Source organism: Mchenga conophoros, linkage group LG11 (assembly GCF_057382185.1).
Source record: "Mchenga conophoros isolate Kocher_MC1m ecotype Shallow Benthic linkage group LG11, M_conophoros_male_GT1.1, whole genome shotgun sequence".
Classification (NCBI taxonomy): domain Eukaryota; kingdom Metazoa; phylum Chordata; class Actinopteri; order Cichliformes; family Cichlidae; genus Mchenga; species Mchenga conophoros.
Window position 1 is genome coordinate 17,438,013 of NC_140536.1, and position 16,682 is coordinate 17,454,694.

The 16,682-nt window shown below is 40.2% G+C and overlaps 1 protein-coding gene across 4 annotated transcripts in view; it reads right to left on the minus strand.

Annotated features, from left to right (window-relative positions):
* Positions 1–16,682, minus strand: part of col14a1a (collagen, type XIV, alpha 1a) — a 161,131-nt gene that overhangs the window by 100,349 nt on the left and 44,100 nt on the right. For all 4 annotated transcript variants that reach the window (XM_085291188.1, XM_085291185.1, XM_085291187.1 and 1 more), the window contains 13 exons: positions 15,787–15,951; positions 15,251–15,411; positions 14,248–14,377; positions 12,889–13,028; positions 12,630–12,759; positions 11,348–11,487; positions 10,845–10,971; positions 9,958–10,097; positions 7,082–7,214; positions 6,655–6,693; positions 5,474–5,613; positions 2,916–3,048; positions 1,954–2,076 (listed from right to left, as the gene is read on the minus strand). In XM_085291188.1, the coding sequence (XP_085147314.1) occupies positions 1,954–2,076; positions 2,916–3,048; positions 5,474–5,613; positions 6,655–6,693; positions 7,082–7,214; positions 9,958–10,097; positions 10,845–10,971; positions 11,348–11,487; positions 12,630–12,759; positions 12,889–13,028; positions 14,248–14,377; positions 15,251–15,411; positions 15,787–15,951 (1,701 nt within the window). The remainder of the gene's footprint in view (positions 1–1,953; positions 2,077–2,915; positions 3,049–5,473; positions 5,614–6,654; positions 6,694–7,081; positions 7,215–9,957; positions 10,098–10,844; positions 10,972–11,347; positions 11,488–12,629; positions 12,760–12,888; positions 13,029–14,247; positions 14,378–15,250; positions 15,412–15,786; positions 15,952–16,682) is intronic.

A 16,682-nucleotide genomic window follows, 5' to 3' on the forward strand; every position in this document is an offset into this window, starting at 1 on the left:
AACTTCCTTTTTACCAGGTCCCGACTGTAGTGTTCTGCTTCTTTGTCCTTGGATGCGTACAGGAGGCGATCTTTAAGCTCAATGGCTCTGAATAAAAAGTCTTGAGCTGACTCTTTTGGATCTTGGGAAATATTTATCAGTTTTTGGTACAAATCAGATGTGTCATCTTCTCGGTAATGTCCTTTTAATATTGTCTTTAACTGTGTGAGTGTCAAATCAGTCTTTATTTCAAGCATATCACGCAGTTTGAGACCTGGATTGATGGCTCTTATCACTGCTTCAATAACTTCTGACTCACTGTGGCCTTTGCGGAGTCCATTTTCCATCTGATGCAGCAGGTTGGTATAGGACAGCCGATCGCGCTGCCCTCCCTCACCTATTTGGCCACAGATGCGAAACTCCCTGCGAATTGTCACCTCTGGTACTTTAGAAGACAGCAGGTTCGGGGCAGCGTCCGCCATCTTGAGTTTCTGCCCTATTGCTCTAATTTCTTCCTGCAGCTCGTCATACTTGTCTCTTGCGTCTGAAGGGCGGGAAAAATCACTCTCGGCCGTATTGTCTTTAGCTTTATATTCGCCCAAAAACGATAAAAGTTCTTTCACAAACTGTACAGCATCGTCTGGTGTATAACTGTTTTCCACCTCGTCCAGTTTATGTTCTATAACTTTCATCAGTTGGCGTCTGGAAGTGTCTTTTGTAGGCTCATTTAGCGGTGTAGCAAAGCCTTTCACCTTATAACCCACTTCTATGAGCTGATCACGACTTAGCTGGCAGAGTGTGGCGGTGATCTTATCTCGTCGGGCTTCTATCTCCATTGTGGGTACTCACAAGCTTGTCTTTAGTCCGTCAGATTTCAGGTCCGGTGCTTGGAGAAAGGTTTTTCTTCAGCCGTGCGGTAGCGCTAACGTTAGCCGCTAATGGCGCTAACCAGGCTTCTGCTTCACTCTCGTGCGGGAAGTTCTTCAAACCTTCCTCCTGGCTGGCTCGCCATGATATGTTGCAGCTTTAAGGCAGGGATGACTCCTGGAGTTGCTTTCTCACTGTTTATGCTTTATTTCACAATCCGATCATAACAAAAACATACAGCAGCTCCTCTCCGACTCCTAGCCCTTTTCTGCGGTGGGTAAAGAACCACTCCAAAACCCCTTCAAGGAACATATGTACAAAAGAGTTTTCCTAACACACCAATGGGGCGTTCAATGCCATCTGGTTAATATGAGTACTCTGGCAGAATAACAGTTCAAATGAAAAATATACCAGAACAAACAAGCAACCAAAAAAGAAGTGTGGGGTACCTTTGAACCAATGAACAAAGTATAACCATTTATACTTTTTAACATAACCCAGCCCCGTCGATATGTGTATCTCTCACACTAGTACTACGTTTTACTCCCACTTGCCTGTAGAACTGTCTTAATTTCAACAAGATGCTGGAAACGTTCCTCATAGATTTGGGGCTATATTGACATATTGACATGATCAAAATGTTCTCCCACATTTGGTCTGTTTAATTGAGATGGCCATATTCAAGAAACCAGTTTGAGATAATTTGAGCTTTGTGACAGGGGGCGTTAACCTACTGGAAGCAGGAGTGGTCTTCTGCTGCTGTAGCCCATCCGCCTCAAGGTTTCATGTCTTATGTGTGTGCAGATCAGCAGTTCTGAAATGCTTAGACCAGTCCATCTGGCACCAAGATTCATGCCATGCCCAAAGTCACTTAAATCATGTTTCTTATGCATTCTGATGCTCAGCTTGAACTTCAGCAGGTCATCTTGATTTTGTCTACATGCCTAAATGCACTGTTGTTGCCATGTGATTAGCCATACCTAGCAGAGCCCTGAGTGACTGTATATTCCTTTGCTAGACAAAGGAAGGTGAAAAAGAAGGTATATTTAGATAGAATAATAGTAATAAACAGAATGTATGTGTGCGTGTGTGTGTGTGTGTGTGTACCATAGAGGGGCTGGTAGACGATCTTGTAACCCTCAACAGGAGACCGAGGTGGATCCCACGAGACCCTGAGGCGATTGAACCACTCCTCTGACACACGCAGATTTTCAGGAGGCAAGAGCGGCACTGCCAAAAACAAAGCAAAACCAGAACATAGAAGAGCTTCTAAGAACTGCAGCTGATATTACTAACACATGCTAAAACTTTAACATAAGAACTAATTCACCTAAGTCATCAGTTATAAAGACAATCAACCCAAGGACTTCTAAATAAAAATGATAAAATTAATGTTTAATTATATAAATCTGAAGCTCAGCGCTTATATTCAGCTTGATAGAACAATTGCTGTCCACTGGGACAGTTTTTCATGCTTTCAGCACTTGAGAGTCTTTGAATTTACAAGAGACGCTTTTAGGTGTTACAGGTCTAATATCCAGCCTTGACCAGGCTCTGATGCATAATTCTTCAAGCTAAGTAGATTTTTATTTGCATTACAATGACTTATAGTGCTCTCATCTAAAAAGAAGACATGTTTTGTCTGACATTTCAATTCTCTGTGCGATGAGGAGACAGCCACTGCTGGCTCACAAGAGGTAATCTAGAGAATAGTTGAGAAAATCAATTAGACCTGAGCAAAATAATTTAATCGTCTCATTAATGAAAGGCGCTGCAGCAATTATGAGTGGCCTTCATTAAGACAATTAGGAATGCATCAGTATTTGTCGTGGCTTTGATTTATAATCTCCTTCAAGAACGTAAATGAACATGAAATTAATGCAATGCAAATGAAAGCCCTGCTCACAGCGATGAAATTCATTGTCATTAACTTCCAGTATTCTCCTAAACCGGGAGCTGCATCTTTGTGTTGTGAAAAGGGAGAAACGCAGCATTATGGTCAATACAGTAAGCCAGGGATGTGTGTGTGTGTGTGTGCGCTTTGCATTTTGTGTGTTTGTTAGCCTTACATGTGGAACCCATGGCAGATGCACCAAGGCCATCTTGTCCATCGCTGTACACCGGAGTGACTGTCACTTTGTAGCTGGTGTCTGATTGTAAAGGCTCGAGCACTGCTCTCCTCTCACCTCCAGAAACTGACATCTACGATTGCAAACACACACGTGAATGCACACATTCTGGGAACATTTGAATGGGCCACAGGCACACACACACACACACACACACACACACACACACACACACACACATATATATATATATATATATATATATATATATATATATATATATAGCACACTGGGTATAGAAACAGCATCTTTGCTCTGCTGGGTTAAAGGGACATTTGGAGGAAGTTTAAGAAGTCTTTTCAATTCAGCTCAGTCAATAAAGTCAGTTGATGGCAAAAGTGGGGCAGGGAATAGCTGAGAAAAACCCCATTACTGCCCCGTCTTCATTTATAACTGTTGAAATATTTCCCTGGATGTTTGCTTGCATCCTAAAAGTACCACTTGGTTTAAATTAGCTCCTTTTTTATCCAACAGCCCGCACCTCCACCCCCTGTACTCTGAGTATTTCTTCTGCGGCAACAAGCTAATCATGATGAGACTGATAATTTACAGTATACTTAAAACTTGATAGAGATACACTAAGAATGAGATTCACTGGCTGGCAAAACAATCTCGATAAGTTACACCAAGTGGATTTTATTAAAGGTGCTTTCAGCTACACTGTAGCACACATATTGTTCATCCGCAGCTGTCCTGAAACTGTAGGAGGTCAAAGTTTTCATTACGCAGGGCACTCATGCTCTCAGTCATGTTGGCTTGAGCACTAAAAGTTGAGCATTACGAATTGCTCCTCTAAAAGTGCTTAGAATGATGAAAATTACAGTCATTTGCAGCTCCATAACAACCGTGACTACTGAGATTATGCAACGCAGTTTAAAAGCACACTTTGACTGCTCTGGCATCTAACTGAGGATATCTGTAACTAAACTGTAAGTCATTTGAGCTTGAAAAACTACGTGGCACTGACACAACCAAGTTATTTCAATCTTTCAATAATGAAACTTATGTGCAAGTTCAGTAAGGAAGATTATTCAGTATTCACTCTTCTGCCTGCATTCCTGGGTGTTTGGGCTGCTAGTCTAGTCTTCATATTACTTCATTGTCGGGTCTCCACTGCTTCATCTCTGCCACCACCAGGATTTAGGCCCTGGGTAGGTCCTGTCCTACTTTGTATCACTTTTGGACTATGCTCTGCTAATGTAGCTTCCTCGGAGTCTAATTGCTGAAAATTTTATTACTATGAATTAAGTTCAGTTCTTTCAAATTTTCTCTCCTCATTGAAAACTGTCAGGACTAAAAACTGACTAACTCCTGTTAACTGATATTATAAATAGCAATAGGTGTGAACTGCATCATCCATGTACAGTTGTGAATGTCTTGTATTACCTGGTCTTCATCTTTTCTGGACCCTATTGGATTACAGTTATTCTTTACAATTTACTGTTTGTGTTTATCTCATTTTTGCACGTCCTGCCTTCTTGGTCTTCAACTTCTACACCAAGACGTGACATGAGTGTTGAGACAAGGCTATTCAGACCCAAAGGATGGGGAGGAGCTGTCCACTGTGACTTGGGTGCTGAAACACTGTGTCCAAGTGGAGGTGCAGACACACGCGTGCATTTTCAGGTACATAAACAAACAAACAGAGTTTTCTCTCTTTCTCCTTTCATCTGTCTTTCATACACGTCCGCAACAAAACATGCCGAAACTTTGGAAAAGACGTGTGACCTGGAACGGCCCTTGGCCATCAGCCGGCAGACAGGTTTAAGCTTCCTCGCATTTTGTGCAGCTTTTGTTTCTCTTCCCACCTCATTTGTTTCTTTTGCTCTTTTCTCTGCTGCCCTCCATCCCCACTCGCAGTGAGGTAAATGGCTGCTGAAAAGATAATGGAATGTCTGCCGGCCTGGCCTGGACTCTCCATCTTCTACGGCTCTGACACCACATTGGGAAATTAAAAGAGGGGAGGGGGAGTGAAGGGAGGCTGGAGGATAGAGAAGAGAAACAGAGAGATAGAGGGACAGAAGAAGAATAAGGGAAAGGCTGACTACTCGTGTGTGTGTGCGTGCGTGCGTGCGTGCGTGCGTGCGTGCGTGCGTGCGTGTGTGTGTGTGTGTGTGTGCATCAGCGATCAGGGTCAGTACATGGCACTGAGCTCAAGGGCTCTTAGAAGAGATAGAGGGATCAAGAACGAGGGGCTAAGTGGCCCGGGACTAAAAGTGTAATCAGTTTTCTGACTGTAGCAGACGACCCAACGCTGACCGCTGTAGGGCCATCCAGTTGGATGGAGGTGGGAAACAACAATAATCTTCCTCCAAAAACAACTTCAGTGTTGTCTATTCCACATAATCAGCATTCACAATTCACCAGGGAGGCAGTTTGTGATGGAGGGCAGCTTTAGAAGCTGCAAACATGTAACCCGGATCTAAAACACCTCTTGAGAGGGAAAAAAAAAAATTTAAATCTGGGAACTAACATAAACCCTTAAACCTCCAACTCACAGAGTCCTTGTGATCTCCGCTGAGGCTTGTGTAGGCGACCCTGTAGCTCTCCACGTTGGGGTCTTCCAGCTCCCACGAAGCCTCTAAGCTCTGGGTGGTCTCGTCACTCAGCTGAAGGTTTCTCACAGCCTGACGTGCCGCTGAGACACCACATCACAGATTCGCTGTTACTGTACCAAATTACTCTAGATATTATTTCTCAAAAAATTAGGCTTGGCTCAAACTTTATTTTCTTCACACTGTAAAAATATCAGGGGGGAAAAGCCAGCGTGAAAGTTTCAGTTTCAGCTCGACACACTGTGATTTGGGGTGCTAAAGAAAAGTATTCTCACAAGCACTCACAAAATGCTTTTGTTTAGCTTATATGATGCATCCTTAAAGCACTAACTATGATTTTTTTTCTTCTTTCTTAAACAAAGGCAACCTGCTGGTGTTTAGTCGGCTGCTTTGAACTGTGCTTTTTAGAGGGCCACTTGGATTTTTAAACAAAGCAGATGTGCTGTGTGAAACTTTCTAGGACAGTGGGCAAAAACTTAAGTAAAGGAGACATGTTGCTTTTGTAAGCTTTTGAAGCCACAAGACTCAATTAGCTGTAGTCTGCTTCTAAAACAACAAAAACCCATTCCAGATGGCCTTTGGTCACCTTTGAGAAGCCAGAATCTGAACTCCAGTCTCTGGATGAAGCCAACTTGGTAAACACACTTATATAAATTCAAACTTCTAGGAGAGACTCTTATCAGCATTTCAACTTTCTCTTTAAAATGAACAGTTTCAACATTTCTTTTTCTAATTACTCGGTAATTTTGCTTTTGCTTCTTGAAAATAAATAAGCAACAATGGCCAAAAATCTGCTACAAGGACTAAGAGAACTACGTTTTCACTTTGGCAACATAGGCCTGCACTGGCAGCTAGTGGAGCCTTTCACATTAAAATGGAAATTGCCTTCCTTGACAGATGCCTTGGCTTGAGCCATGATTAAAATTTGGCCAGTCTCTTTGCAGGGATAGTTTTTCAGAAAAAGTACCAAGTGAAATTAGCCTTCTGTCCACTGGACACATGCTAGCAAAAAAATTAAAGCAACTGCTTTTAAGTTTCATGGCACAGTTGTACCTAAGACTAGCTGACCTGGTTTTTGCTGACATTTTGAAGCTTTACAGAAAGCCAGCTCAGACGCTTCTTACCTGTGGTTTTGGTAGAAGTTGTTGTTGTCTGTGTGGGCACTGGGGAAATACAAAGAGGACAAATCAGATAATTGGATTCAAACTCTGCTCAACAACTCTTTGTGTCGATAAGTAAGCCAATTAGACAGGAATACGTAACAAATCACTGATGGTAAAATAGATTTTCTTCTCCTGAGATAAGCTGAGACAAACAAATCAATGCAAATGTGTTCATGCAGTGCTTTGCTTTGACTCAGAAATGCTCATTTTCTTATCCTAAATGCACATGTGATTGCACTGATCTGTTATAATAAGCAGACAGCAGTGCTCTATCAGGAGGAATTACATCTCAAGGAAAGCCGTGAGCCTTACTATTGTCAAGTTTAATATTGATTAGATAAAGCAAAAACTCACAGCTCTGTGAGTTAAACAACCTCGTCACACTTACATGTGGTTTGAGTGACAAAGACTGTGTCGCTCTCAGACTTGTCTTTGAATATGGCCGTCAGCATAACTTCATACTCAGTGGAGGGACTGAGGCCGGTCAGTGTGTATCTGTTATCACTTCCACTCAAGACCACCTACAGGAAAGAAACAAACCTCATATTAGATCTGATTTCCAACAGCGCGGTCTCTCCAAACTTTAGAGACGTGATGGCTGATAGTTTCCAAAAATGTCAGATTTGTTGTTCTATAACTTTGTTCAGACAAAACAAAAAATATAGACAGTACTTTCAGCAGTATTGTTACTGAAGCAATTACAGTTAAGTGATAAACTCACTTAAAACCTTTAAGTGATTTGTGTTTTTATTTGCTGCTATATTTGCCAGAACAAGTTGAATCTGAAGAATTTTGTAAGTTCAAATATTGCAAAACAGCAAGAATGTTATCAAACAGTCTGATGATGTTATTAATACTCTAATGAAAAACTCCAGGCTGTCAAATTCCAAGGTCGTGACTGAGTTTTAGGAGAGAAAGCCGCTGAAAACCTAAAATAATAAGTCATCTCATAATTTCTGCAGGTAGAGGGAGAAACAGCAGGAAATGGTAGTGCAGGTGGTAATGAAGCAGGTATGCATGGAGATTACATGTAGTATTTTCATTGTTATGTTGAACAAAACAAAAATAACATGAGCATAAGTCTTACTGGATTACATGTTTCCTATGATATAACTATCACAGGTGTGTGTGGTTTCCTACGAACACAAAATGCTTCCAGTTGGACTTGCTGCATCTGCACTAGTCCAAAGAACCACTACAAATTGTTTTATACAGGAAAAAATCAGACCCCAAGGTACACACAAAGAGGTCAACAAGAGTACAGCACACTTCTACCGAGAGAAACCCTGAAATTAGTATTTGCTCCAGATGGCTCAATAACCAGATTATGCGGAGGTATTTGTTTCTTTGCAAAACCCTCCGAGGTACAGTTGCATGCAGATTTTACCAATGGGGGCAATTTGTGCTTTCCCTGAAGCAAGTGTATTGTTTATGAGTCATTGTCTCCCTTTCCTTCTTCCATTTAATGTAAAATTTTCTGTTTTATTTTATTGTTTCCTGAGACTCATGCAGATACGTTTTTGAAAAAAGAAAAGACAACTTAAAAAGAAAGATATCAAATTATCATAAAGTTTTTGTATGGATAACATTTCACTCTGTGCTGTATGCATTATGTCTAATCCCCTCTCAGATGTAACAATACCGAGAAAATCGATGAAGGATGTAAATGTGTGTGTGTGTGTGTGTGCCAGCACACGGAGTATGTGGGTGAGAAACAGAGAAAAGCTGCATGTATCCCTTTCTCTAGTCTGGCGGTATTACCAGCCCACCTCTCCAGCTCCCCAGAGTGTTATTTTCAGCTTCGATGACTCTCAGCAAAACACACAAACACACACACAGACACACACTCTAAGGGCTCTATCGCTGCCTTGCAGCTGTCTCTAAACCCCAGATCATAGTAATAAAACACCCTAGCCATTAATTTCTAGATTTATTCAGCCTTTATTTATACTCAACCAAGCCAGAGGTTTTACCAGCTACCGGTAGTGTAGTTAAGCTTCTGTGTAAGTCTATAGGAGACAGACTGCTCTTTATCCATGCGCATGGAGTGGAGCTACTGCTTCCTCTTAAAAAGAGATAATGACTGGACTCCAGGCTAAATGAAATCCATGCAGATAATTTTCTTCAGATGCTTAATAATATGTTTTGTTTGCATAATAACACTGCAAGCTTAACCTTGTGATTCTATGCTGTTGGATGCTTGACTCTTACTGATCTAAAACACATGCAGTACTGTGCAAAAGTCTGAAGCCAGCCTTTATTTCTTTATATTTTGCTACCAAGAAGCCAAACTTTCTTATACATTTTTAAAGATTCCCAAAGAGCTATTAGTACAAAACCTGGGATAAAATATCTTGGGATGGCGTGCAGTCCCAAGATATTTAGGAAACTGAAAAAGTGGCAAAAGAAGAAGTGGTAGGCTGATGAAGAGTATTTGAAAGTCCTGCATTTAACAAATAGGAGAAAATTCATCTGACACAGGACCTGAGAGATGCCTCTGCCACTTCAGCTGACCTGAAGGGCCAGAACTGGGATAAAGAACTGGGATGAAAATGAGAAGCAACAGGTCTGAAATCTTTTGTTCATATTGTCATCAACATGTCAAGGTCAGGAGAGACGTACGTGTATCTGCAACTACAAACAAGTGGAGACTGTGTAATGCTTTGGGAGCTGAATTTTAGCCAGTGATGCAATTATGAGCGCAGAAAAGTACAGTCAGACTTTGATTCACCAGCCAAAGCCATCTGGAAACACTGATTGGCAAACACTTCATTTTTCCACATGACAATGATCCCAAACGCAGACCCAGAGCAGTAAAAATATACTTGATAGCTCTTCATAATAATATCATACTTTTAAGCATTAGTAAGGTATTAGTAAAGTTTTAGCAAGTGTTTAATTCATATTTTATTTATCATCATTCCTCCTTAGTATACTGCTGTGCATGGTGTAGCATGCACTGCTAGTAACTAATAATAATCATAGTAATAATAATATATCTGTATTTACAAATGGCAATGCGGCATAAATAATGAATTAAACGCTTACTAATACCTTAATAATTATTAGTGTGACATTATTGTAAAATGCTACTGTATACTTATACAGAAAAGCCGACAGTGGAGTCTTATCTGTCATGGATTGGTCTCCCCAGAGCCTGGACGTCAACATTACTAAAGTATTTTCCTAACAAAATATAGAAAAAGGAGGATGGCTCAAGACTTTTGCACAGTGCTGTACCTTCTGTATTTTAGTGCAACTAACCTCTTTTGTGTTGCCACCATCGAATGGTGTCCAGGAGAGTCTGTAGAGAATAATGTCACTGGCTGAGTGATCCCAGCTGACCTTAAAGCTGTCCGTGCGGACCTCACTGGAGTGTAGATTCAGAGGACCAGGAACTGGAGCTGAAAGACAGAAAAGCTGAGACTCTTTTTCCCCTCCTTTTTTCTCATGTGTTAATATTCACATAAATTCAATAATATTTTCAATTCTGCCCCGATTACACTGTAAGTTTATGAAACTTTTTTGCTGGGCCAATTTATAACATAACTGTCAGTTCAGCAAAATGTTCTCGGAAAAGCACCGTCGCACCGTTTTGGTGTGAACCTACCGCTTCCCACTCAAACAGCTGAAATGTGCCATTGCATTTTCGTTAGTTCATAAAGCCCCCTTTCTGAAAACTGGTCCATTAAACAAACTTTGCCAGGAGATAAATAAAAAATGCAAACAGTCCTTTTAAAGTGGATAGTTTAATAGTTGCTTGCCAGACGCATTTCTTTGAGCTGACTCAGCGCTGGAGCCCAACTGCTTGTTGCAAAGGGATATTCCAACAAATCAATATCTGTTAGCGTGACGGAATAGTCAGGGACAGTGAAATGACCTTTTAATGTGACTGGGCTATTATGCTGAGGTGTAAATGTGATGGGCAGGCTGCCAAAATAGCAAAAGGACCACTGAGGGTAATAAAATTCACCACTGTTTGGCACTATAAGAGAAATGGTTTGCCTTTTAATGATATTGATAGAACTATTTTCTGGAGATTGAGGCTAAATTGTCTTCAACAGAGATGTTGGGAAACAAGAATACAGAAAACAAAAATTTGTTCTCCACTGGTGACGGCGACTCGCAAAAGTCAAAAGCCAGTTTCTTACTGGTGGTGAACGCATCGGTGAGCGGTTCTGATTCGCCCTCGTTGTACAGGGCAAAAATTGCCACTGAGTACTCCGTCAAAGACGTCAGCTCACCGAGGTCATAAGAACTCACTGAACCAACCTCCACCTGCAGGAAACACAGAGAAACATCATGTAGCCACAGACAAACCCACTGCTATGCCTCTTAAACAGAGAACAAGATAAACACTACTAACTTGAAAGACAGCAAGTCTACTAAGACTCAATGTAGGGATATTTTTCAAGTCTTCATCTATGATATTCATAACACAGAACATTTCCAGAAGACTAAGCTTTATCAGTATCGTAAACTGCAGTATCTGTAAATTTTCCATTCATATGATTATTGTTAGGCTTTTAGCCCTTTATTATTCGACTGTTCATCCCTTTCTCATTTCTTTTTTTCTAATTTCTTATTTAATCTTGGCACTCAGAAACAAAATTCCCAAAACATGAAAGAAAAAAAAAAAACGGTCACACGTCACCTCGTCTGTGACTAGTCCGTCTGTCTTGTCCCACATGATGCGGTAACCATTAACTCCACCAGGTGCGGGGTCCCAGCTGATGTGGGCCGAGTTGTGGGTAATGTCAGAAAACTGGAGGTTGCTGGGAGGACTCAGTGGTACTGGAGGGGGAGAGACAGAAAGCTCAGGCTGATCAGGCGTTAAACCCTGGCTGTGAAAAAAAAGGAAGCCCATGCCAAAGACTGAGTCTAACTTTGGAGCAAAAATGAGCATGTGTTCAGCCTTGTATAAAAGTAGTTTTGGTATTTTTTGGACATATTAACTGCTTGTGGTGTGATTTCTTTTTACCTCACCCATTTAAATTAATATTAAGTATAAAGCTGTTGGTGATGGGTGGGTGCTGCTAGCTGCTTGTTAGGCTTCATGTGAACTAATCAGGTTCCACCTTTAAGCAACCGGCATGAGTAACGGGCAGAACAATTACATTCTCTTCCACTAGAGGGCAATACAACTACCATCTAGTAGTAGTTGTACTGCCACTAGCAGTTGGGTTGCCAACTGCCAGTAAAAACAGAAGAAGGCAAAGACGAAATTACGTAATAGTCATGCCGTGAGTGAGACGACACAGCCAGATAGTAGTCGATAAATATTTGAAAAGCAAAAGTAGTCAATCTGACCCGGGTCATGGAGAAGGCCCTAGCATGAGTAGTGGTCAGAAGAAAGAAAAAATGGTATACTGGTGACAAACCGAGCCAATTCCACTATTCCTGGTGCACGAGGAAAAATTATAAATATGCTTTTTGTGCTGTGTGATTTTTCTAATGTGAAATATGTGCCGTGGCTCCAAATGGTTGGAAAACAATGAAGTAGTCTGCGTACACGGAGTGGACATGGTATGGACGTCTGTTCACAATGATTAAGTGACTAAATTAGACATCAGTCAAAGACACTTGGATTTAATTTCTTTATTACAATAAATAGGCAAATTTTTCTTATTTTGTAAGAGACAATCAGAGCAGACTATTATCATATGTGGAAAGAAGGTCAGCTGTCTACAGTTATTGCCGCATAACAACTATGAGCTTTGACCTTGGAGAAAACATCACTGTTTCAGCCATTTTTACCAGCTTCATGAGAACCAGTCTGAGTTTTTGAGATTAAGGACACTTTTTATGAAGAACACATATGATCCAGTTTTCTCTTTTACAATGTTTGAATGTCTGACTATTGGGTTATTTGAATTTTTATTAATTTTAATAAAAAAGGCTAAGAATTAAAAACTGTTTGGGTGTGCATTACTCACATGTGGTTTCCTGGTTTGTAACAGGTTCACTGGCCTCCTCGCCGAACATGGCATAAACAGTGACGGTGTATTCGGTGTGAGGGATCAACCCATCCAGCTCCAGCTCCGTCACTGCATCTGACACCCTTATCTAGGGACAAAAAGAAACTTCAGGATTTAAAACAAAACTTTGGCTGTCATGTTAGCAAATTCCAGGTTTACAACTTTGAACTAAATAAACAATTCATCCTCCCCTTATTTTATTATTTTTTGTTACTACCTCTTTCTCATCCAAGTCATCTGTCAGAGGTGCATAAAGCAGCATGTAGCCAGAGACTCCATCCGCACTGTTCCATTTTATTTTCATGGTGTTGTGACTCACATCAAACAGCTGGAGGCCGGTGACTGTGGGAAGAGCCACTACATGCATACACACACAGCATACACACACATCGCGACACAGCAAACAACTAAATAACATGGCAAATTTCAATAAAGGAGGAATCACATGAATGTATTTTTGTAATAACTATAAACATCAGGGTATACTGCTTAAGGTGGATTTGACCTTTAAGCATAAAATTCTTTATTGCTGTATTAGTTACTGCTGTGCAAAGTATTGAGCCAACCATATATTTTTAATATATATTAATATATTTATCCAAGCTTTCCAGCTTTCTTCTTTAAGACATCTTCAAGTTCTCTCCAGGCTTCTCGAAGGACATTCAAAGCTCTTCTTTCCATCTGTCAGAGGTATTTAAATGATGTTGTATGTCCCTCTGACAGATTATTATTATCTGACGAGATGTTCAAATACTGCTTCAACAATGTTGACGTCTGGGCTCTGGGAAGGCCAATCCATGACAGATAGTACTCCACTGTGGAGTATATATAAGAATACAGTAGCATTTTACAATAATGTCACACTATTAAGCTTTATTAATATTATTAGTAAGATATTAGCAAGTACTTAATTCATCATTCATATTGGAATGATGATATGATATATAAATGATGAATTAAGAACTTGCTAAAGCTTTACTAATACCTTAATAATGTGATATTATTATGAAGTCCTTACAAGCATATTTTTTTACTGCTTTGGCAGTGTGTTTGGGATCATTGTCATGTGGGAAAATGAAGCCTTTGCCAATCAGTCTGTCCAGATTGTATTTCATGGTGAACAAAAATCTGACTGTGGATTTCTGCATTAATAATTGTATCAGTTTTGACAAGATCTCCAACATCGCTGAAATGCAGTGAAAAAGCAACCGAAATGCATCTCTAAGGTCCTGTGCTGGACATTTTCCTTTTTCGTACTCACATGAACTTCAGATACTGTTAATCTGCTTTACTTTCTTTCTATAGTTTTAGATAGAAAGATAGAAAAACTTTGAAAGACCTATAGAGATCCTGGAGAATTATTCTTCAAGACTGAACCCTTTTTAAAAAATGATAGGAAAACTCCTTGGAAGCAGAATATAAAGAAATAGCTCAAGACTTTTGCACAGCACCGTAAGTGCATTTTCAATATGTCTGGCTTCTGCAGCTGTAACTTTTTAAGCCATTGTTATTAAATTGTGTTCTGAGTGTGGAGCCTTATAAGCACACTTATGTGTGTTTGCAAGAATAAACTTACGCGTTGTTTCTGATCCTCTCAGAGCTGCACTCGCCTTGTTTGCATACACAGCAAACACCGCCAGTTGGTACTCAGTGAGGGAGCTAAGATGCTGTAACACCACTGAAGACTCACTCCCGACCACTACAGCCTGCAGGGGTGCAGGAGGGTCAGTCAGGGAAGTAAGAGAATATGAAAGATGGAAAAGAAGGTGTGAAGAGTTGAAGGGGATAGAATGGCATGAAAAATGGTAATTGAGGCAATAAATAGGGAGACATAAAAATGAAAAACAGAAGTGAGGAAAGCGAGATAAAACCAGGAAAGAAAGGAGAGATTGTAAGAGAATGGGAAAGGAAGAAGGAAACAATCGATTTATTGAATGGGATAAAGCACAAACGCTTAAAACTTGAAGAATATTTTTCTTTTTCATTGTGAACTAAAAGGATGACAGTTGTGATAAAGATTAGGCCCACGGTGAGCCAGCTGGAAAGGTCTCTTTACATGAGGCTCCAGAACATCTGGTCTCTGTAAACCCAGCTAAGTGAGAGATTTAATGGCTTCTGTGGTCAAATGTTCTGGAAAAATCAAGCAGGTGCCTGGTTCCAGCAACAGTATCATTTCTAGTGAGCCGTCATAACCTGCAAAGATATTCTGGGGAGAAGTGAATAGAGAGATGAAAGTGAGAGGTATGGATGGGCGATAGCACTGACGCCTCGAGGAAAAACTGATCTCAAACTATAAACCTGCCCGATCCTTGATAACTCCCCCTGGTGTCATAAATATTATGGAAAAGTACATTTTGCCCACCTCACACTCCTACTGACTGTAGGATTTTTTAGCTGCTGCTTATCCTTCAGCACATCTGTATCCAAAGCTGAACAGAGTGAAAGAGTCATGTCCATGGAATAAAATGGATATTTCTTGATTTTATGTTGTGATAAATATATCACGACATAAAATATGTTGACTTCCTCAGCTCTGGCTGGTTTGATGTGTGGTTTTCAGCAAATAATACACTATTTACCTCCTGTGGATCTCCTGGGTCTCTTCCCTGAGTGGGATAATAAACAACTCTGTATTTCTCTACATTTCCGGGGGCATGGCTCCATGAAACCCGAAAGCTTTGGGCCGTGATGTCTGATGTCACTAGGTTAAGTGGCATTCCCGTTGTCTCTGGTATATGTTCTGAAAGACAAAAAGGACAGGCCAACAGGCTGCCTCAGATTGGATATAACTTTGAAGTGCAAATCCCATTAAGTCAGATCAAATGAACATTTGATCTGACTTAATAGTGTCCTGTTAAACAGTTCCTATAGGCCATCGAACTTTTTTTTTTTACATACACAAGGTTTGATTCATAGTAAACAAATTTACTTTGTAACTAGACTTTAACTCTTTTTATCATTTGGTCATTTATTGATACACAACTAGTCAAAGTGAGGATACTATTTGTTTAACAACTCTTTTCCTTTATGCTTTACTCCTCATGACACAGAGTTCCTACTAGTATTCTTGTTTGCATGTTAGTAAGGTTTCTTCAGTTTTCCAATTTGCTCTTACTCTGCTTGATGTCTTTGTCCTGCTGCTCCACCTGTTTGCACACTGTTTTTGTTAGCCCCCCTACAATAGAGCTCATGATGTTAAAGTCAGCCACATTGTAGACGTGATTGCTCTCCGGTTGTGAGGCGATGGAGCGCAGCTCATTCTCGTCAGCATTCTTTACACCTGGAAAAATACATGAGTACTCACATGAGTACAGTATCCACATGAATACACAAAAAAGAATGGCAAGTCCTGTCAAAAGCATGACAAACCAACTGATGCCAATTCAACGCTAAATCTATAAAAAGGTTGCCCAATAATTAGAAGCCTTGATGGGAAATGTGCAAAAATATGAAAAAGTGAGTCTTGCATCTGGACAAATAATGAGGCTTAAGTATGCCTCAATGTTGCATTGGATTATAAAATTAGAAAAAAACAAGGAAACATTTAACTGGGAGATTTGTCAGGGGAAACACTAGAGTCTCTCTTGTCCTTTCTCTATAGCGATGATGAAATGAACCAAAAATTTCAGATTCAGCAACTTTTAGTTCAAATCTTGAGTAATTTGTCATAACTGTGCCTTTTCTCCCTGTTTCCCTTCCTTAGTAATGACTTCTTGACAGCCACCATTTCAAAGTGACCATTAATGATGAGGTTACAGTGAACACTAGATGGATCTGTTGAAGGGCTGTCTTTTTTTTGTTTTGTTTTGTTTTTTTTTTTAGCCCTGCCACTTCTTTTTAAAATGCGCAAGTACAAGAACAGGATTGCAACTGAATGAAAAAGCACCCAATGTCCAAAGAAAAAAACTTTAATGGACCAGAAAGCCTGGAGACCTACTGCTCATAAACACAAAAAGAAAAACAAACCTGGCTACTTGGAATCACAATATAACGATATATGGGGTGAATCAA